Genomic DNA, 21,728 nt, shown 5'->3' with positions numbered 1-21,728 from the left:
ATCAGTCAAACCAGTCTATGTTTTAATGGAAAAGGCCAACGCCTGAACTACAAAATATATTAAAATACATAAGTTACTGTAAGAAAAATAACTGTTCCAAGGTTATACCTCTGTCTTGCATAAACATCACATCTGCACTTAAACTCTGACGCTTTCTTCACGAAGCTCGCTGTCCTTTGGCCTGCATAATAACATTCATTGCCTGATGGCTTAACTAAAACGCTACCTCTGCGATTACTTCGCGCTGCAGTGGAGTAGGGGACAGAATTAAGCTCTCAACGTGATTGGTCCGTTATCTGCCCGCAGCACGGAGACACTGGCCCTGCGCAACTGCTGCTCCTCCGGTCGGTTTACGCGGAGGCTGTTCCCACACACATGATCCTGAACAGCATGTTGAAGTTGTTGCTTCTTATTGCGTCCCGACAAGCACTGATCACTTGTGTTTTAGGTTTGCCAACTGTAAAGAGCAAAAAGAGGGAAGAAAAGAAAAAAAACCCACTTCAGTTACCGAGTAAGAAACTGGTAAAAATACTTCCTAGGTCTAGTCTCATCACTTACGGGTTTCTTTCAAATATTTTTAAACACACGGTGAGGTGCCACCTTTTTTCTAATAAGTAAATAAAATCCTTTCTTTAAAGAAGAATTTTCTGTAGCGCTATTACAGTAGAGCTTAGAGGGCTTGTTGAAAGGGGAATGCTATAAACACACAAAAAAATACCTTCTTCCTCAAAGACCTACAGAACTAATAATATAGATAAACAGCCCTGCTTCAGTTGACAGCTTTTTTTTAAAAGCAGAATTATCAATGAAGAACTGAAACACCACTTTAAAAAATGTTTTTTTTAAATTGTATTAAATGAAACTAGCGAATTCTATACCACTGCTTTGAACTGTTCCTCCTAAAACTGTGAGCCCAGATGATACCGGACACTCACAGCTCACTGTCACAGACAATTGGCTAAGACTGAAAAATGACAGATCCCTTCCACGAACTGAGCTTCAGGCCAAAAATCCTGAAGTCACCTAACTGATCCAGGTGGCCTCTGAAACGCAGAGACCCTGCCTCACTTGGGCCCAAGACGCCCCGCTCCCTCCAAAAACACAAGCTTACCACGTAACCGCCCAGCCCTCTGGATCGCCTGGTTCACAGCTTTCAGATTATTCAACAGCTCCGTGTGATTGTTGCAACGAATTTTGTACTGATTTATTAAATCTCTGTTGAGATCATACAGCTCGATGTACCGCGTCTTCATGTTTTTCCTGGGGGAACAATCAGTCCAGTTATTTGCATCTCTGGGGACAAGAAAGTCATCCCTATTTGTCACTACAAAGGTGCAGCGGTGCGTGGTTGTGATGGCTGCCACGGTTACCCACATGTCTGCCAGCTACAAGACAACAGACTTGTCCAGACATGCTGGTTATGCTTAGTAGCTTGCGGAAAAAAAATGGTCTATTTTTGCAGTTATTCTATCCAGCAACCCAAAGAGGAGATGCCACTTTCCCCAGTGAAAGTAACACAGCTCTGTGATAGCCCAGACCTTGCCACTGCTGCTCCCCACAGTATGGACAGGGCATTAGCAGGAGCACACAGCAAGTCAGAGGGAGAGGACGGAAACCTAGAATTCCTTTCTTTAAAGTTCTCAAATTTCTCCTTTCCTCAAGGAGAGCTCACGGTGGGACCGACAAAGGTACCAATTCCACATCAAGAGTTGTAACTAGGCAACTCCTACATGACACAAATGGTTTTTGTGCTCTTTTCTGCCCGAAAAGCAAAGACTGACCGTTCTAAACCCAAAACGCACAAGCTAAGCGGCAACTGCTCACATGTCTCCCAGGAGCCGTGCGTCTTCCGCCTGAACCAGCATGCTGCGGATGAGGTTGGAGTGTTCAGCCATGTCGGCCGTGAGCCTCTGGTTCACCGCGTGGTGTTCGTCCACCTGCCCAAGGCAAACAGTCACGAGACCGGGCCCCCGGCGCTCTGGACATACAGGTAACAGTTCAAAGCAAACCTTGCCCCAGCGTAGTCGGAAATAACGTCCCAACTGAACCTCCCGGCACCCCCGGGAACGTCCTCCTTCCCCTCGCTCCCTGGCTGCCTGAGCAGTACCCTGTCCCCCAGGCGGGGGGGGGGAGCAGGCTGAGACCTTACGCTCTGACCCACGCCCACAGCTCCATCTCCCAGACAACATATTCACATTATTCCGAACAATCCGCTGCTGGGGACCACGGGCCTGTTCCACAGAGCAAAGAATAAACAGAAAGTGGAGGGTTATCCCATCATCTTTGCACAGAACATACAGCAAGCCATTGCTGGTGGACCTCCATGAAGGTGCTAAAGCAGTTTAGAGAGCGTGGCATACAAACGTCCCCAGTGACTGCTTCGCAGCCAGCTTAGAAACGCCCGATGCCTCCTCACCTTAACCAACACTTTCCGCAGCTCCTCAAAGTACGCAGGGAAATCTGCTTCCACCTGCAGATCTTCGATGGCCAGAAAGGAGGCCATTGACTGGATGATGTCACCAGCTAGATCAATATCATCCGTGTTGATGGAAATCTGTCAGAAAGAAAGCACTTCAGCGCTCTTCCATGCCGAAACATCTCCCCGAGCTGCCCAGCAGGACTGCCTCTCCAACAGTCACCCAGCCTCCGAGCAGTTCATTCTATCAAGAGGCAAAACTCTCGCATCAGCAAGCTCCACCGCTTCCAGGAGATAAGGACACACGATTTCAAAGCGGCTTTTTTATTCAGGCCCGGGGCCAAGCGGCATCTGCGCATACAGGGCCGGTGCAAAAGTTACAGGCAGCCTTCGTGCCTCAGATTATGGCTCCCCGAAACCACACAGAGTGGGAACAAACACCTTCCTACAGACCTGCAGGCGAAGCAGTTGTCTTCACTAACTGGCCCTGGAATTTTACCCACTAACAGTAAAACAGACCCAAAAGTTTCCAAAAACATCCCTAAAACATGAGTACTTTCTCTGCCTGTTCACTCCTCCTTCATTTTTACTGCCTCACGTTGGCACCACCCTTAAGTTTCACCAGATTTAATTAAATGGGTGTTCCCCTTGCCCACGAAGGTACTCACCTCTCCGCCGGGCTTGATTTTGATGCAGAGCTGACCAGCATTACGAAGGGAAGTGAAGCAAACCTGAAAGGGAGCGCTCTGAAACTCCGCATCTTCTGGTAGCAAGAAGCTCTGATTCAGCCACATAACAACCTTGCAAAAACAAAATTAAGCACATAAGCCATCACCCTGTGTGGAAAGCCTGGAGAATCATGCAGTGTCCCTGCACGTGCTGTGCACCAGGGCGCTCTGTTCAGGGTACTTTGGAAATTTCATTTACTAAATTTCATCCCCTAAACCCATGTCATGAACTTGTTAGAACAGGGGAAGTTCCCTGCTCCAAAGCTGAACATTCCTAAGGAAATTAAATCAAACAACCAGAGACCACAGCCAAAGGTGAAAACATAAGCCCAGGCCTAGAGACCAGAGAAAGGTGGGAGGCAAGGCTTGGTTCTACTGCAACAGTTTAAAGGAAAGTTTTGTTTCATCTTGTTCTTTGCTTTGGCCATTTAACACAATAAAGGTCGCACAAATGTGGCAGAGCACTGCGGTCATGGGGGAGATAACCAGCTCTAATCGCTGCCACGCCACTATTCAGACCTTTTAGAACCTAAACGAGAGCACTGCTGCTCCTCTGTTATGAAGCTGAGCCATTATCTGGGCACCATGCTGCCTTTTCCCTGTTCTCTGCTCATTTACAAAATTCATCACTCGCTACAGGGCTCCTGCCACTGGCCTTCCATCAGCCGTCACCCTGCAAACAATGTCATATCTGAAATGCCTCACCATCTCAGGCCGTTAGCTCCTGCAGCAGCAGGAATTCCTGAAGCAGGGACTACCTCCATTGAGACATCGTTTAAAATACGGAAAAAAGCACGGAGTCCAGTCGTAACAGACAGACTCCAAGGGCCAGCAGCGCAGTTCTTGGCTCTCAGCTATCTCAGGCTAACTGCAAACCCTCCTCCCGCAGTATCCCTGCGCAGGACCGGGAAACGGGAAGCGGAGCAGAAGCTCACCCTTTGCGGCCTCTCATTCATTGCACAGTTCACAAAGCTCAGCGGCTCCATGGCCGAGTCCGGGCTGCTCAGGGCATACATGGAAAAGCGGGGAAGTTGTCTCGTCAGCTCAAACACATGGAACTGTGTGCTGAAAGCAGAGAGAAAACACAGTTACTAACGTGCCAGGGATTCACCTGTCACAATGGTTCCTCGTTCTTTTTTAGCTGGCTACTGACATCAGCAGCTTCCAGCAATGTAGTCAGCTTATCGTTTCCCAGAAAAAGAACACTGGAACGTGGAAATTCCAAGCTTATCCCATCACGAGGTTGTATGACTCCTCCCTACTGCTTACATTTTCCATAATCCTCCCAATGAAATATATTCTGCAGGCTAACACATTTAAGATCTTACTACGTGACTATTTCCTTTACGGGTTCAGTGAAGTCTTACTAAAAGCAATACTAAAGACGAATAGAGAAAACACAAAGGGAATTCAGTCCCACGCGTTCTTTCTGCAGTGACCGGCCAGCTCTCACAATATGGCCCCCTGTTCAGGGGGCGGAGGCTGCGTCCCGGGGCACCGCCTGTTCTGGCAGATGTGAGCGGGGACAAAGTTGGTGTCGAGTGTATACGAAGAGACATCTTATTTCTACGGGAAACCAGAAAAGCATTGTCTTGAAATCAGGTACATGCTGCTTTCTATTTGCCCTGAAGACAAACGGGTTCAGAGTTACTTCGCAGCTTGCACGACACCTCTGTGTCTCCAGGCCTGCTTGAGTTCCTCATCCAGAGCAGCCACCATAGAAAGCCTGGAGAGGCAGCCTGGGTACAGCCTCTGCCTCTCCCGGCTCCCTCCAGAGACCCACGATAAGGCATCTCCCGGACAAGAAATGGTCCCTGTTCCCCTAAGGGCAGAGACGGAGCACAGCAGGTCCCAGTGACTCCAGAGCATTTAGAATTTGTCTGGAGAAGAGCTCAGCACCACAGGTGAAACAGTGTTTTTAAGAAAGAATTCCAGCTCTCCTTCCAGTGACACCAAAGAGTGGGGCACCAGGCAATTAACGGTGCACTTCCCGTAGGACAAGCGTGAAGCCACATTATTGCCATTTCCTGGTCACACAGTTAGCTCTGGAGACCAGCAGAGATGACAACACAAAACTCACCTGTTTCTGTAACCCACAAAGGCTTTGATGTGCAAATCCACAGGGACATCTTTGGGTGGAGTAAGAGGAACGCGAACACAGCCGGAGAGGTTCTGGAGACTGGGGTGGACCACGTGGCTCTCTCCTTCAAAGATGCCTTCAGCAAAGACCAGCACAGCACGGATGATTGTGTCTTAGCAACAGGAAGAAAAAGCAGTTCCTGAATTAACAGCTGTCCTCTGGCAACAAACCACCGCTGTTTTCAGAATTAAGCACAGTCAACTCTTTACACTCCTCTGCCCAACTGCTAAAATATCCCAGAAGACCAGCACTACCACACCTGGACCCGACTGCATCCTCGTATGCCCGCTGCTAGGTGAATTCACTATCTTGGGGTAGTTCCAGTTGTGCACACAAAGACAGCTGAGATCCAGCTGCATCCATGCAACACCCTCACGAACACGGCTGTAGGTTAATGTTTAGAGTCAACACAAGGAGTGTTGCAGGGATCCACAAGACTCGTTTCATTCAAGTTAAATGTTAATTGCCTTGGAAAATAACACATAACAGGAAACAAATTCCACTAAACTCCTCTCCCCTGAGACCCATCAAAGGAACACAGCTTGATTCAAAACTCTGTGAAAGGAAAGCGACCACAAAGGGGAAATTACAGACAATAAAGGGGAGACAGGCAAATCATCTGCTAAATATAGCTAAACATTTGCATGAATTTACATCAAATGAATGTCAATGGTTGCAGGTTACCACTCACCATTTGTAGTGGAAATACACAGCTCCACATGGGCAGACTGGCTGTCAGAGCCCAGATTAACCGAGAGGGCTGTCTGCAGTTGAGTATTTGCTGGAATCACACCTCTCTGCCCATCAGCTTCCTTCAGCTGAGTGTTCAGTTCAGCCTGTTGTAAAACACATACCCTTCAGTATCAGAATTTCAAGATTTTCATTCATACAACCTAGAAAACACACGCCTAAGTCAGTTCTCTCTTCTTGCAGGAGGTGGTTGTATTACAGCAATTCCCAGACACTTCACACAGCTATGAACAGCGGCTGGGTTAGGCACAGGGCTGTGGACACTTGTGCTACAATTCGTTCAAGTGCTTTATTGTCAATGCAGCTCAGCTCTGTACCCTTTTTTCAGAAAAGCACTTAGCATATATTCAATTTTGAGCATAAGCTTATACAATTCCATGCTTTTGCTGTGGTGGGCATTTATTGTTCCAACGCGAGGCTGCTCTTTCCTCAGACTATTATTGTTCAGAGCTCTTCATTCCTGCGCCTTCACGATCCAGCCACGAGCGAGCTTCCTGCAACCTGGCAGTGCTCCCATTCACCTGATCCTCTCCAGCAATCCCCTCTGACCCCCGAGCTGGTTCACACGTTGAAAACTGCAATTTGCAGTCATAAGCCAAAGCACAGAGCTGAACAGAATCCAGCTCCAAACACAACTGCTCTGGCAAGATGAAGGAGCCAGGAAAACGTTACTTATTAAAATACAAAAAGCAAGTTCTGAACTTGCACGAGGAGCAAGCCAGATGCAGAAGCAGGAATCCCCAGCAGACAATCTCACTGCATCCTAACAGGTTACGGCTCTGACTTGTCCGGACTGCCCCACGACGGCTTCCCAGATTACTCTGGATTTACAGCAATAGAAAGGTGTGTTTCAGCCCTACGCATTGTTTAAGTAGTACCTTTGCATTTTCCTCATAATTTCTTAATTCCAGCAGCAGATTTTGTTTCTTCTGACTAAGTTCTCGGATCAGATCCTGCTCAGTGCTTGCATCCATGAGGTTTCCTTTCATCTCCTCACCTCCCGGCAGATAGCCCCGGACTACAGAAACAAAACATAGCCCGTTTCAGGAAAGCCTTTCTCAGCCTCCCCAAACCTTTAGTTTCTGTAACGAGACCCCCTCGTACCACCTCAGCAGCAGACACTGATTCCGGTCGTTGGCTGCTACCGTTCAGCCAAAAACCTGAGCGCTGATTTACACCCACAGAGGCTCTGACTGTCCTGGTGATTAGGACAAGAGTCCTAATGTGCAGGTGCACATTTAAAAAAAGAAAAAAGGTGAATTTCCAGCTTGTCTTTAAGCTTTCTTCACGTGACCAGACAAGTGCAACGCCTGGTCCTTTTGCGAGAGGATTCCCACTGCCATCAATCTTTCAGGTGCTTAGGCAAGTTTGCAATTATGCAAAATTAATAAAATGTGTACTTGGATTTCTGGAGCTGGTCAGAGGAGTTGTTATTGTCTGGAAGTGACTGTAAGTCACTGTCAATCAGCCAGTAAACAAGATCCACCCACATTACTTTTTCCCCCAAATCAAGGGATACTTCACTTCAAGGGGTAAGACCTGTTTCCCAGTAGCCCAGCGGAGCAGACAGTTATGAAAAGATCTCCAACTGCCTGTGGAGAGAGAACGGCTAAGCAGACGAGGAGACAAAGACGCTTGCTATAAACTTCCATTTTGCTCTACGGCTGTGTGCTCTGTTTGCAGCTGACAATGAAAGCCAGGGACAAAAGTCTTATACCTGTGAAGAACATGCTGCCTGACTGTGTAACCCCCGTAAAAAGTTGCAGGGAACTTGACAAGCACTCAGCATGCACACTGTCCTCCAACGAAAGGACCCGCTTTATTATTTCTGAGTGTATCATTCATTTAATATGAAAGCAAGACAGAAAATACACTGCAACACAGAAGAACACCTCATGTGAAAGATTACTGGGCCCAAAAAGAACTCTGACGACAAGGACCACGAGAACGCAGTGTCCATCCAACCCCAACAACAGAGCTATTACTATTTAGTAACCCCTAAAGGCTCCAGCCTAAAGGGATTCCCATCGTGCCAAGGTTTGTTTATGATGGACCCATCAGAAAAGGATGATCAAGTTCAGTGGTATTAAACTACGCAGCTCTGCCAGGACAAGGTATATTCAAAACTGTGAATAATGTTCCCCTCTGTAGGCTTGGGAAAAAGGTTTATATGCTGAAGCCCAAGCACAGCAAATCCCCACAGCCTGTGATTAAGACAGACAGCAAAACGCTGTGCTATTTAACAAGGACAGGCTTTTGTTCCAAATGGGCTGTGCCAGACCTGCTTGTCTCAGGCCACTGACGCCAAGCAGTCGGATAACCACACCTGTGTCTTTCCTGGAGCCATCCCTGTAAATTCATGCTAAGCTCATTTAAATAATCTGTGATCATATTTGCTTCCACTCACAGTAACCAGGTCTGACTTCTTGAATGCATGGTGGGATACACCCACCAGTTTTCCAGTCTCAGGATAGCATTTTCCAGGAAACAAAGGGCTGTTAACATTTAAAATTCCTATGTAAAAACTATTCATCTTTAGAAGAAAACCACAACACAAACACCCTTAGCTTTCTAAATCCCTTCACCCACTGTAAAGCGACCAAAGGATTATCACGTATAGGAAAAAAGATGTCCTATACATTCACCTATAATAATGTGGCCTGAAGAACCACAATCTGTACTGAATCTAGTTATCTTTGCATTACTAGGATGGGACTCCTTCCGTTAGGCAAATGAATTTTGATGGCTTCTTGGATCATAATGAAACACATGCTGACTATTACAGAGAAGGCAATATTCAAAACCCTGTTTGCAGACAGTGTAACTCAAAATTCCCTTAACTTTGCACAAAGCGAAGGGAATTTGGCACACAAAAACGCCCACGGAACCGAAACAACGTTTAGCTAATCCGAGATGATGTGATGTGCATGATATTATTGTGTATTCAATTAATATTCTGAACAATGCTCCTACCTTCACCGTCCACTGAACAGCAGATTAACTGGGTGCTCCCATCCATTCTGTAATCCCCCTCCACCACTCCTGCGATTGAGGAAGCAAAGTTGTCCTTAAAGATGACCTCCCCAGTTCGGTCATTGCGTGCATCAACCTGGAATCACAGAGAGTTCCAAGGCACAGCATGAACAGAAAAGCTAACTCCAAAATACACGTCAAGCTGTACTGAGAGCTGTTAACTGAAAGCCAGCTCCGCTCACAGAACTGCAGGTGAACTTGCAGCTCTGCCAGATCAGAACACCAGACGTCGAAAAAAATACCATCGAGAAATGACCTCTAGACAGACTCAGCTAGAAGAAACTGCTCTTCAGAGACACCTCCCTAAGCTACAGAGCAGAGGAAGGGAAGAAGGGGACTGCAAGTCTGCACTGGGGAGGTTCTGCATACGCGAATGCAGCAGTGAGGGGACTAAACCAGAAATAATGCAGTATTTAAAACCTCTGCTCTTAGCTGCAGCCCTTATGTGGTGCATTATTTTTATATACAAATACCACAACCTTTAATTACCTATTATTTATTATTATTTATTGTTTAATTATCTATTATTATCAATTATTTATTGGAGCACGGCGAGGGGGGCTCAGTTCCATGCAGTGTGTCTTTTCCAAAGCGCGGGACCCACCGTCACTCTCTTGAGCTAGGGGCTGTTTCAGACCAACAAGCAGGGTGAAGACTGCCAGTGGAAAAGAACAGAAAAGAGCAGAGCAAGGGAAGGTTCTCTCTTTAACAACGTTACACGTCTAATCCAGCATAAGTTACAACATATCTGGGCTCTAGACTGCCAGCTTGATATGAAGTTAATTAAATTCCCCCAGGCTAATGAGAGTAATGAGAAGTGTGAAGAAAGAAGCATAGCTTTACCAAAAAAAACTGGCAAGCTGTGCCCAGGAGAGATTTGGCAGCTACAACAGTCAATTCTGGCAAGGTGGAACACCAAGCAACAGGCTTAAGAGACTAGGACTGAGCTGTACAGAATGCCTTTACATAAAACTAAATAACGCTTGATGGATTTGTTCTAATCCTGCCGTGGTCAAGACTGATGCCACCCTCCTGTTACATAACCGCTTTGTCTTCCCTGTAGTCTGAGAACATTGAGGAAGCATCGCAGAGGATTATTAGCATGTGCTCAAGACGCAGCTGAACAGAGACGCTCAGGAGCTCTAGGACATGGCATACGATCTCTGCTCGCACAGAAACAACTCACCACACCTCAGCAATTGACTCTGAGCTAAGCAGAGGGAGCAGCTTTTCTCTGATCTTGCACTTGGTACAGGCTTCACCAGCCAGACGAGGTTTCACAGAATCACAGAATCACAGAATAGTAGGGGTTGGAAGGGACCTCTGTGGGTCATCTAGTCCAACCCCCCCGCCGAAGCAGGGTCACCTACAGCAGGCTGCACAGGACCTTGTCCAGGCGGGTCTTGAATATCTCCAGAGAAGGAGACTCCACAACCTCCCTGGGCAGCCTGTTCCAGTGCTCCGTCACCCTCAGAGAGAAGAAGTTCCTCCTCATGTTCAGACGGAACTTCCTGTGCCTCAGTTTGTGCCCATTACCCCTTGTCCTGTCACTGGGCACCACTGAAAAGAGCTTGGCCCCATCCTCCTGACACCCACCCTTCAGATATTTGTAGGTTTACTGCAACAGTTCTTCAGCACTCGGTTTTCCACAGTCTCTTTAATTTTTTGGCTGTTCTCCTTCAGACAATTTAACAGCCTTGTTCAAATACAGCTACTAGATTTACAGCTCCTCACTTCCCCCCCCATAAACTCACCTTCCCATTGGACCAGCCAGTGATCAACTCGCACACACCATCAGAGTTCAGGTCAAACGCATGTATGCTCATCGCATGGTTCTTAGACTGAGGACAGAAAAAAAAGAACAAATTAAGCCTGGGTATGTTTTCTAAATCTCATATGCTTGACAGACATAAGACACAGGAGTACGAGGCTAGAGAGATTACAGGAAGGAATAGGAAAACATCTCTTTGCAGGAAGTTTGAGCATCACTATCTGTAAGAACACGCACATCTCTGAAATCTTGGCCCTTTCATTACAAATCTACTCCACTGCCCTCAAAGGACCTGATCTTTCCTTTAAATACATTTCCATCCAAGCACATGACCAGAACTCACAAAAATGAAGTGTAAAAAGCCAAATTCTCTAAGTGAAAAAAAAAATCAGGGCTTCAACACGGTCATAAAATGAGACCACCAAGGAAAGCCATTAACCTCTTCCTGACACTGCCAAGGAACCCTTTCTCTTATTACTACTAAATAGACTGCTCTAATCTGAGTTCTATTAAGAATATTAAAATGAGCATCAAGAAAGGATCTTGCCAGTATGATCTTCTGCAGCAGCAAATTGCTCTTGATGCGAAAAATTAGCTTTAAACATAGGCAATGCAAGATTAATTCAGTCTCTGAAAAACAGTTTATTGATTCATCGATACAGCCAGAGGCGTTTTCTACCAGGGAACTCCAACTGCTCTGTTGCATCTCCGTTGCTTAAACAGCCCCACGAAGCTGAAGCACCCCTAGTTGTATGGTTGCATCAGCGGTGTTTACGCCATTGCCAACAGTCCCAAAAGCACGGAAGGAACTACACGGTATTAATGTTGCCTGTATCTATAAAAATAGGTAGATTTTGTAAGAACAAAACTACACTGAGTTCTGTGCTCAGCAGAAAATTTCAAATTCATCTAAGGAGTCAGGATAACATCAGAACGACCCGAGATTTGGCACCAAATCTCCTAGCAGCCTTCAGGCTCTCCGTGATGATACCCCAACACTGGACTAACCTTAATCCTCCAGTAGCGGGCTGTCTTGTCATAAACTCCGACCGTCCCGTTCGCCAGGGCATAGCCAAACCGACTGCCGCACATGGGGCTAAGTGCAGTAACAGTCTTGTGGGGGGAAAGGAGGGAGAGAGAGGATACAGCAGTGAAAACTTCTGCATCTCCAGGTAGGAGAGACTGTACGGTCTGTTCTCTGTATCATATGAACTGTATACTACTTACATGGTAAAGAAGTCTGTTGGAGGAAGCTTTAAGTAGTGAAATAACTATTTCTAAAGATCAGTTTGAAATCACCAAAGGCCTTGTAGGATTTCCTCACACAAGCTGCGCTGCCAGCACTAAGATACACTTCAGCAAAGACTGCAGAATTGCCCTCAAACTACGCACTCTGACCATGTATTTCCTACCACAAGCAGCAGCACAACTGCTCACAGGATTCCTGCAGTCATCAGTGCTAACATGTTATCGCTGAAAACCTACTCCAAACACGCAACATTCCTTGCAGCTTCAGGAGCTGAGGACGCTAAGGAGTTCAACATCACACAGGTTGGGAAAGCCCCACAGATATTTTTGGTAGAAAATCTCTGCCTAAGATTAGTGAGATAAAAATTAACAGCTCCCACAGTTGGACTTTTTCTGGAACACAATTAGAACACCAAGCTAGATATTACGCAAATAAGTAACAGCTCCAGGGAAAGGCCCAAGAGTCCCAACTGAGCCGGTTTCTCACTCCTTTTAAAACAAATTACCTTAAAATCCTCCACAGAGCTAAGGCTCCCACTGCTCGGAAATGCAGGTTTTTCCATGCACTGCAACTAGAGATTTTGACACCAAGAGGAACAATCGCAATCGTCTGTCTGGTCTTCTGTACAACGCAGCACAAGAGACTCCTTTAAATTGAATCACAAACTCCTGCTCCTTTTTGGGGAATTTTTTTGTGTTTTGTTTTTTCTTTGTTGTTTTTTGTTTGGTTAGTTTTGGGTTTTGGTTTTCTTTTTTACTGTAAAACATGGTTTCCAAACCCTTTACTCTTCCATCTGACAGATCGTCTCCAAAGCCTTTCCCAAGTAACAATACTCTCTAAATTGCGAGTGCCCAGGAAGGACAGAAGACCCCCAGCAACAGTTGCACTCACAAAGGCAGTAACACTCTCTTTAACACCCGATTGTCCATTTATAAATTCAAGAATTGCTACAGTCTACAGTTTCACCAGAGTAAATGACATTTCATCAGAGTAGGCGATTAAACACAGAAAATGCAAACTATTCAAGTCTTTCCAAACAAGTAGAATGTGTAAAGCATAATGTGTTCCCTGAATTTACATTCTTAAATGAAAGGTTTAGGTGCAGCTGTGCACATTTAGATTAGAACAGCAGGATTGTAACAGGCCTCTAAAGACTCTGCAGGTGTGAATTTAAAACAATTCTGCTGTGGATCTGGAGACGAATCGTAAGAGCGAGTGATGGACCTTTAGCTTCCCTTTAAGTGGAAATCACAACACGACTCTAGACTGGCTCCTGGACAGACAGCAGAATGCATCATGGCCCCAGCTCTAATTCTAGCTATAGCAACAGCTTCCTTTCCTAGAACACTGCCTGGATTTGTCTTTTATAGCTCTTAGTAAGTGGTTTAATAGCAAACTAAGCCTTTTAGTCCCAACCTGGGCAGTGGGGAGACCTCAGATCTTCAAGGACAAAGGTCTGTAGTGTGTCCTCACTCTACCCTCGGCCCAGAACAGTCATGAGGCTAAATGCAATGATAAGGGTATTTTTCTCCCACCCAAGTAACTGAAATTTAACAGTGGGGATCTCTCAGTTCTCAAGCTAAAAAGCAGCTCCCACACCTCTTAGTTAGCCCCGTATTTTACTTTTGGCACTGCAAAGGTGCAGCTCTGTCTACACTGCCAATGTGTAACTCCAGCTGCAACACAAACCTTCTGCTTTGCCTGGGCAACCTCCTTCTACCCTGCCACGCACTGCCTGGATACACACAGGGGCAAGTTACTTCATCACGACCATGTCAGCACATTTGAGAAAAGCCGCAGAAGACATTCTTTTGCTCAGAAGGCACCAAGAGCTTCGGTCACAACCCAGTAACCTTAATCCCCTTTGGAAAGGGCCCCGACTTTCAATCAAGCAATAGTTCCTTTTCTCAACCTGCTGAAAGTTTTGTAAATAAACAAACCAAAAAACCCCATGCATAATTAAAGACATCATTAAATTTTTGCAGTTCTAGCAGAATAGATACTGTGCCAAATAGTTAACTATTTAACTACACAATAAATTTGAACCAGAGTACCCAGAGAAGCTTTACAGTGCACAATACTTTCGACTCCATCAGCAATTATAATAAACAATAGCTAGAAGTAATTTACCTCTGTCTCTGACATTTCTGCCACAATCTCATCTTCTTTAAACACCCGGATGTCAAAATCTTCAGAGCCAACAAGAAGCTAGGAAAAAAAATAAAAGTCTACCTTAAAAATAGTTACTCGAGCTAAGGAAACAAAAAGGACATACTCCACGACCCAGAGGGCAAATAAATATTCCAAGTCCAGCAACAAAGAGGTTTGATCAGCTGTATGATAAGCTGCCAGTGGAACAAAAGGTACCCTCTGTCAAGACAAGATTTCAGAAGTCTTCTGTTGCTCAAGTATTAGTTACACCTTTTATTGTCAAGCTAGACTCTACAAAAGCATAGTGAAATATCTGGGGCAGGAACGAGAAAAGATACTTTGGAACATCAGGGCTATGCTCTTTTCTCACTGTAAAAGATTTAGTGTTGGAATTTGTTACTGCAACAATACACATCAAAAATACTACGCTGCCGGTGTTGGAGCAGGGGACCTGCAGCTCAGTTCTGACTTGTACCACATGGGTTCAGAGAAACAGTGACTCCGAGTTACTAGCCTGTGAGCAAAGAGCTTGGAAAAAAAAAAAAAAATCACTGCTTAGCATCGAACATATCTCATTTAAAAATACTCAAAACCAAGGAAGCTAAGTATCAAACCATCACTGCTCCTCCAACCTAAATGGTGGCTGCCTAGTGCAAAGCACAGGTACAATGGCTTAAACATGGTGTAAATGATTATACAAATAGCACAGCAGCACTGAACTGGGTCTCCTGTGTTCTCATGCCTCACACGCTCGTTCTTTTCCTGTTTCCTAGCTGAGCACGTAGGAGATACTAACATAAAAACGGAGACCTGTGGAAAAGCACCTTCTAAAGACGGTGACAGGACACAGCTTCTATTTTGCAAAATGAAACTGCTTAGTGCCTTGTCCATAAAGTTATCCATCAAATCAATGACAAACAGAATTACAAATGAAAGTTTAAAACTTTCTAAAGGTTTAAACTAAAGGTAGTACTAAAGATACTAAAAGTACCTTTCCCCACGGTAACCAATGAGTCTTCCCTCTTTACTTGGTAAAACAGACACAAATCCGTATCGAAGTTGGATTTTTAAAAAGATTAAAGGCTTTTTTTCCTCCAAAGTAAAGATGCTTCAAATTACAGCACACTAAACTACACCAAGCTAAGCTTACTGTAGCTACTGAAATAATTTACAACAAATAACATATGTAAGAGATACAGATTTCTTGCTAAAAGCACTGAATCCTGAAACAATTACTGGTGATACTGCATTTCCCAGAGGTGCCTAGATGGTTTTTTTCATTTAGTTTGATTCAACTCATTCACCTCAGTGACTTTCATTCCACCAGACCGGAACTTGAAAAAGGAAAAGGTTTTTTCCTCCTAAGTCTTTGGCAAGATGGAAGAACGTAACCTCCATCAATCTAAAACCCGGAGGAAGACAGTGACTACAAGAAGTTAGTTTTGTTAGTTACTAAATGACAGAAGTACATTCACGCAGTTTTAAAATCCGTCAATTTTAACTGTAGACATGTTTTTACTGGGGCAGGAAGAACGGAAATGAAGCTAGCACACCCATTTATCAGATAAGACACAAAGTGATACACAACAATTTAAAAAGACGTTTCTGTGCATTTTCTCAGAACTTCAGTTTTAAGTCAACAGGCAGTTTCACAAAAGCCATAAATAAAAAAACTAAAAAAAAAAAAAAAAACACCTAGGTAATTAAGATTAAAGAGAACCCTAAAAAAAAATTCTCAATAAACACATGCTGAGCTAACTGGCAGGGTAACTTAGCTGGATAACGCATCCAACTCTGCTTAGCTTGAGGTAGCATCAGATTACACCAACTGCTGAGAATGAACCTTTCTCAAGCAGAAAAAAACAACCAAACAACAAAAACCCCTTCAAAGCACAAGTGCACAGCAACTACAATGCGTGCCACAGGTCTGTTTCCTGGTTTCTGAATCTTTATCTGCTGTCTCTACTTTCTATAACCACATCTCAGCACATTAAAAACAATACACCCTAAGAGAAGCTGTGCAGAAATTGACTGGAAAACCTGCATTTTTTTCACTTCCTGAAGATCCCTATCATGCAAAGGGTCTGCACTGGTTCAGTATTTATAAAAAACACATCAAAGGTGTAGAGCCCGTTACACGTCACTATAAACATTACACAGTCCAAGTAAACATTCCAAATGAGGATTTTTGGGGAACAAAACAGAAAAGCTTAAGCAATTATGATTAAAATTTAAAGGCACATGACAAAATAAGTATTTTTAGCATGGTGGTTTAACATCACATTTACTTGAAGCCATTACTTTTCTTAAACATTCACATCTGTAAGCATGATCCTTTAATTCATTCAGGATAGAAGAGCATTTGCCACAGGAAACGCCATACAAATTCATGACTTCATCCATCCCTTGCAGCCTGCATGATCAGAACGGCAGCTGTTTCCTATCGTTTGTCTCGCACTTTCTCAGTGAGATGCTTGTTACAAGTTATCTTCATTTTAAATCATAAAAGCAAAAAATATTTTATTTCCCCATGTCACTATGAAGAAATAGGAGGACTTGAATGTGAAGACAGATTTCTTGATTTTACCAATCCTAAGTGAAGCTCATCGCAGCACAGCTTTGGAAGAGCTCACTTCTACATGGAAGATGCTTGCAAGTGGTTGCTCTGAAATTTTAAAAAAGTATAACAATATTCAAGAAACACCACTGAAAGAGACACCTTGCAACTGATGATCACAGGCATTCCAACGTATTTCTCCTGGTGTAGTTCAGAAAATGAGAGAAGTTTTCCGTCACAGCTAGCAATCGGTTCACCAACGCAAGGCAGCAGCGCTGTAGAGACTCCAGATACACCCAGTTTTACACACCCCGAGTAGCGCCAGAGACCAGTGCTGCTCCCTACACGTGGGCTGAGCATTTCTGCAAGCCTTTGCCAGACTGGAGTCTGAAGCAGGGACAACTTCCACGCAGGGATCACTTTAACGGGTAACATAAGTTAGTCACACTTGACAACCCATGGGTTTTTATTATCATTTCACTACGAGACCATGAAAACAGCTGAATTCACGTGTCAATGGTTACAAACCTCAGCTTTGCCATCACCATCAAAGTCACATAGCGCTAACGAACGAACGTTGTCTCCGGTAACCTAGAACGAGAAAGATAGTCCTCAATACTAACGATAGCTGTCAAAAGCTAAACCACTTTTGTGATCTCCACTGCAACAGAACAACTAACATAGTCAGCGCTCAAACAACATCTGAGCGCACTGAATACACGCCCAAAATATAGTTTAAGATCTGAGATAAATTAAGAAAGATCAACGACCACATTAATATTTACCATATTAAAAAAATAATCAGAAGCAATTAGTGCCTTTGAAAGAATCTTGTAACATCAAAAGCATTATGCCTTACTGTCCAAAAGAGGTCATTTCCTTCACAATCAAAGCCCTGCAGGGCACAGTTTCCACCAATAATAGCAAGCGGAGACGAAATATCTCCCAGCTTTCCAAGAACTATGGCATTGGCTCCGTCTGAAACCTACAGAGAAACATCAAAGGAAAAAGAGACAGCAGACAAGGAGACATCAGAGCTCACAACTCAAAAAAAGAGCTTCCAACACTACCACTACCAGTTCAGCTGAGTTCTGACTGCCTGTGAATTTTTTTTCAATTCTGTCTTGCTAGGTGACATGCGACTTATTATGAAAATTTGCTCTTGCACGTGCATACAGACATGTACGACACTCACATTTTTCTTCTGAAATATTCCCGATATTCTAAAGGCAAAGTGTTCTGAATACAGCAATACAACTAATGCCAGGAACAGAAGCATAACTAACTGACAAAAGTAATGTAAAAACTGTCATCTTTGGAATGGAAAGAAGAAGAAAACAATGAAGACACTAAAAAAAGCAGAGTTAAATTAACTTACCTCTCTGTAAAACAAATCCGAGTTGTTGTACACATCGTAAGCCAACAAATTAGTCTGCGTTCCAACCAGAAGACAATCATAACCCAGCCGGGGGTTCAGCACTCCCGAAGCTAGACAGGTGATCCCTTGATTAATGCTGAGAAGAGAAATGTCCGAATCCTGGTTACTTTGCACCATTCGGTTTGTGCTTGTCCTCTGCCCCCGCGCATGAGGGCTATGAATAAAAACCTGCAGAAACAAAGATAAACCTTATCACAAGGCACGTACGTGTTTGTACACAAACACTAAAGACTACTATGTGGATAATAACGGTGATGGGGAAGAAGGGCATTCACTCAGCCAAAGTGAGGACAAACGACCGGGGGTTTTGCTGACAATACTGTTTCCGACAGTTCTTCTTTGCTTTTAAACCCTACCAACAAAGGGAAACAGCAGGAAGAACCCTGCTCCAGCCAGCGGACTTGTGCCACCGTTGCTCTGTTCCCAGCCATGGCAACCGACAGGTCTTCAGAGGGAGGCAGAAAAGGCAAACCAAAGGCAGCAACACCAAGCTACATGGATTATACCTAGCTGGTAACACTGCTACCAAAAAAACCCCAGACAGTTAGGACAATTTACCTGGTTAGCCTCCATCAGTAGGTGAACACGCTTAATTTACAAAGGGGCCTGCGATCAGTCAGTTTTTACCCTCACTGCCCAATCTCCAGCCCCTGCAGTGGTTTGGAGCAGAGCCAGCGGATCACAGGGTCCCATCCCTCACAGCCCTGGCTCCACGGCCGCACAGCCTGTCTCCAACACGCTCTTGTTCTGCACTGCTCCTCACGGCTCCAGAATAAAATTAATTAACAGTAATGCTGGGAAACACCACATGTTTGTACTTACAGCAGCCTGAACACCTCTGTGGGTTTACGCTCCAACCTATGCTCTGTTTGTCGGTGAGGCTGTGCTTAACCCTCTTTAGTTTGCATTTCAAACTCAAACAGGGTGCATCTCTGTGTCACCCACAGACCCCCAGGGCCCCCCCCGGGCAGTCTCTGTGTCACCCACAGACCCCCGGGACCCCCCCGACAGTCTCTGTGTCACCCACAGACCCCCAGGGCCCCCCTCGGACAGTCTCTGTGTCACCCACAGACCCCCAGGGCCCCCCTCGGACAGTCTCTGTGTCACCCACAGATCCCCAGGGCCCCCCCCCCGCAGTCTCTGTGTCACCCACAGACCCCCAGGGCCCCCCTCGGACAGTCTCTGTGTCACCCACAGACCCCCGGGACCCCCCAGACGGTCTCTGTGTCACCCACAGATCCCCAGGGCCCCCCCCGACAGTCTCTGTGTCACCCACAGACCCCCGGCACCCCCCCCCGGACAGTCTCTGTGTCACCCACAGACCCCCGGGACCCCCCCGGGCAGTCTCTGTGTCACCCACAGACCCCCAGGGCCCCCCTCGGACAGTCTCTGTGTCACCCACAGACCCCCAGGCCCCCCCCCGGGCAGTCTCTGTGTCACCCACAGACCCCCAGGGCCCCCCTCGGACAGTCTCTGTGTCACCCACAGACCCCCGGGACCCCCCAGACGGTCTCTGTGTCACCCACAGATCCCCAGGGCCCCCCCCGGGCAGTCTCTGTGTCACCCACAGACCCCCGGCACCCCCCCCCGGACAGTCTCTGTGTCACCTACAGACCCCCGGGACCCGCCCCCCCCCGGGCAGTCTCTGTGTCACCCACAGACCCCGGGGACCCCCCGGCCGCCCCTCGCTGCCGTGCACACAGCCCAGCTCCGAGGGCCGCGTCCCCGCCTGCGGCCTGCCCCGCCGCCCGGCCCGGGGAAGCCAGCGAGGCCCCTCTCCCCGCACGGCTCCTCCGACGGCCGCCCCGCAGAGCCCCGAGCCGGGGGAGCACGGCCCCGCCGCCGAGGAGAGCGGGTCCCCCCTGAGGGGACGGCGGGGCCCGGTGAGGGGAGGCGGGCCGCGACGCCCCGTTACCTTGCCCGCCTGCGTGGCGGCCGCCAGACAGGGGTGCGTCCCGTCGTACCGGCCCAGCGCCACCGTGCGGGGCACGATCTTGTGGCTCAGCTTCAGCGTGAACACCGGCACCAGCATCGCGGCGGCGGAGGGGGCGACCGGGCGGGGGACGCGGCCTCCCCTGGCACCGCGCCCCGCCCGCTGGTGCGCGCTGCACCGCGTCACGGCGAGGGGCGGGGCCGAGGCCGGAGGGGCGGGGCCGAGGCCGGAGGGGAGGGGCCGCGCAGGTGCGTTTGGGGCAAGCGGGGATGCGGGGAGGGAGGAGGTGTAGGGATGGGGGGTTGCAAAGGTTCAGGGGAGCTGGAGGGGAGGACTGGGGGAGCTGGGGGGTAACTGGAGGTACTGGGGGGAGTTGGGGGACAGACGGAGGGTGAGATTGGAGGGCTGAGGGGCAGTTTGGGATGCAGGGGGGGCAGTTGGAGGTGTAGGGGGGGCAGTTGGAGGTGTAGGGGGGGCATTTGCAGAGGTCAAGGGAGCTGGGGGGGCAACTGGAGTGGAGAACTGGGGGAGTTGGGGGGGCAACTGGAGGTACTGGGGGGAGCTGGGGGCCGAGGGGGTGGGATTGGAGGGCTGGATGGGGCAAATGCAGAGGTTAGGAGAGCTGAGGGGCAGTTTGAGATGCAGGGGGGCAGTTGGAGGTGTAGGGGAGGCATTTGCAGAGGTCAGGGGGGCTGGGGGGCAGCGGAGGGGTGAGATTGGAGGGCTGGGAAGGCAAATGCGGAGGTCAGGAGGGCTGAGGGGCAGTTTGGATGCAGGGGGGCAGTTGGGGGGGGGCATTTGCAGAGGTCAGGGGACTGGGGGAGCAACTGGAGGTACTGGGGGGCAGCTGGAGGAGCTGGGGACAGGAGGGCAGAGGGGTCACCCCCCCAGCAGCCCCAGCAGCCCCCCGTTGTGGTCCCCAGACCCTTTCGGGGCTCCAGGGCCCTGTCTCCGTGCAGCAATCCAGCAGGCTGGACAGGGAAACCCTGGCTCAAGGTCGTGACTTGAGAAATCGTGAGATTATCTGGGGTTTAAAAAACGGTTTTAACATGATAGCCCTTCACGGGTGCCGTAAATCCGCCACGTTCTCCCACCAGCGCCCGAATCCAGCACCTGCGAGAGGCAGGTCTGGAAAAGGAACCGCTGGGACGACAGCCGGTCCCCGCCGCGGCCCGCACCGGACTGTGGCGGGGACCCATTTATTTCAAGGAAAGTTGGCATTTTCTTGCGCCTCGGCCAAGCCTTGGCCGGCAGCAGCGTCCCTGCCCCGCATGCGAAGGAGGGCTCTCAAAGGCAGCGCTCGGGCCGAGATCATGCGACTCGGAGTGTGACAACCGCCTTGGTCTCTTTTTTTTTTTTTTTATAATTGTTTTTACCAAGTTTTTCTGGCAGCTCTATCAATGTGCCATTATACTGGTGGGTAACGAGGCAGCAATCGCATACGGTATGTTAAAGAAGGGGGTTTTTTCCCCTTTGTGGGTCTGTCTGGGTCGAGCGTCGGTCCCGGTGCCAGCCCTGCAGTGGGGGTGCCACCTGGGATACCGGAGCTCAGCACCGGCGGG

General features: G+C 47.5%; 1 protein-coding gene across 2 annotated transcripts; it reads right to left on the bottom strand.

Moving 5' to 3' along the window:
• On the bottom strand, positions 1-20,343 carry BBS2 (Bardet-Biedl syndrome 2). Of its 2 annotated transcripts, XM_075433782.1 has the most exons (17): positions 20,149-20,343; positions 18,174-18,401; positions 17,655-17,780; positions 17,324-17,386; positions 14,218-14,295; positions 11,847-11,951; positions 10,822-10,908; positions 9,008-9,143; positions 6,913-7,052; positions 5,976-6,120; positions 5,225-5,396; positions 4,080-4,209; positions 3,085-3,216; positions 2,417-2,554; positions 1,825-1,937; positions 1,112-1,260; positions 1-457 (listed from the first exon to the last, which is right to left on the bottom strand). In XM_075433782.1, the coding sequence occupies exons 1-17, from the start codon at positions 20,263-20,265 to the stop codon at positions 351-353; spliced, it is 2,166 nt and encodes a 721-aa protein (XP_075289897.1). In that variant the 5' UTR covers positions 20,266-20,343; the 3' UTR covers positions 1-350. The 2 variants fall into 2 exon arrangements, with proteins under 2 accessions (XP_075289897.1, XP_075289898.1); XM_075433783.1 differs by lacking the exon at positions 11,847-11,951.
• Between the last annotated feature and the right edge of the window lie 1,385 nt (positions 20,344-21,728).

Source organism: Opisthocomus hoazin, chromosome 12, assembly GCF_030867145.1.
Source record: "Opisthocomus hoazin isolate bOpiHoa1 chromosome 12, bOpiHoa1.hap1, whole genome shotgun sequence".
NCBI lineage: Eukaryota > Metazoa > Chordata > Aves > Opisthocomiformes > Opisthocomidae > Opisthocomus > Opisthocomus hoazin.
Note: the sequence above shows the minus strand (reverse complement) of the source record. Positions and strands in the feature narration are given on the sequence as shown.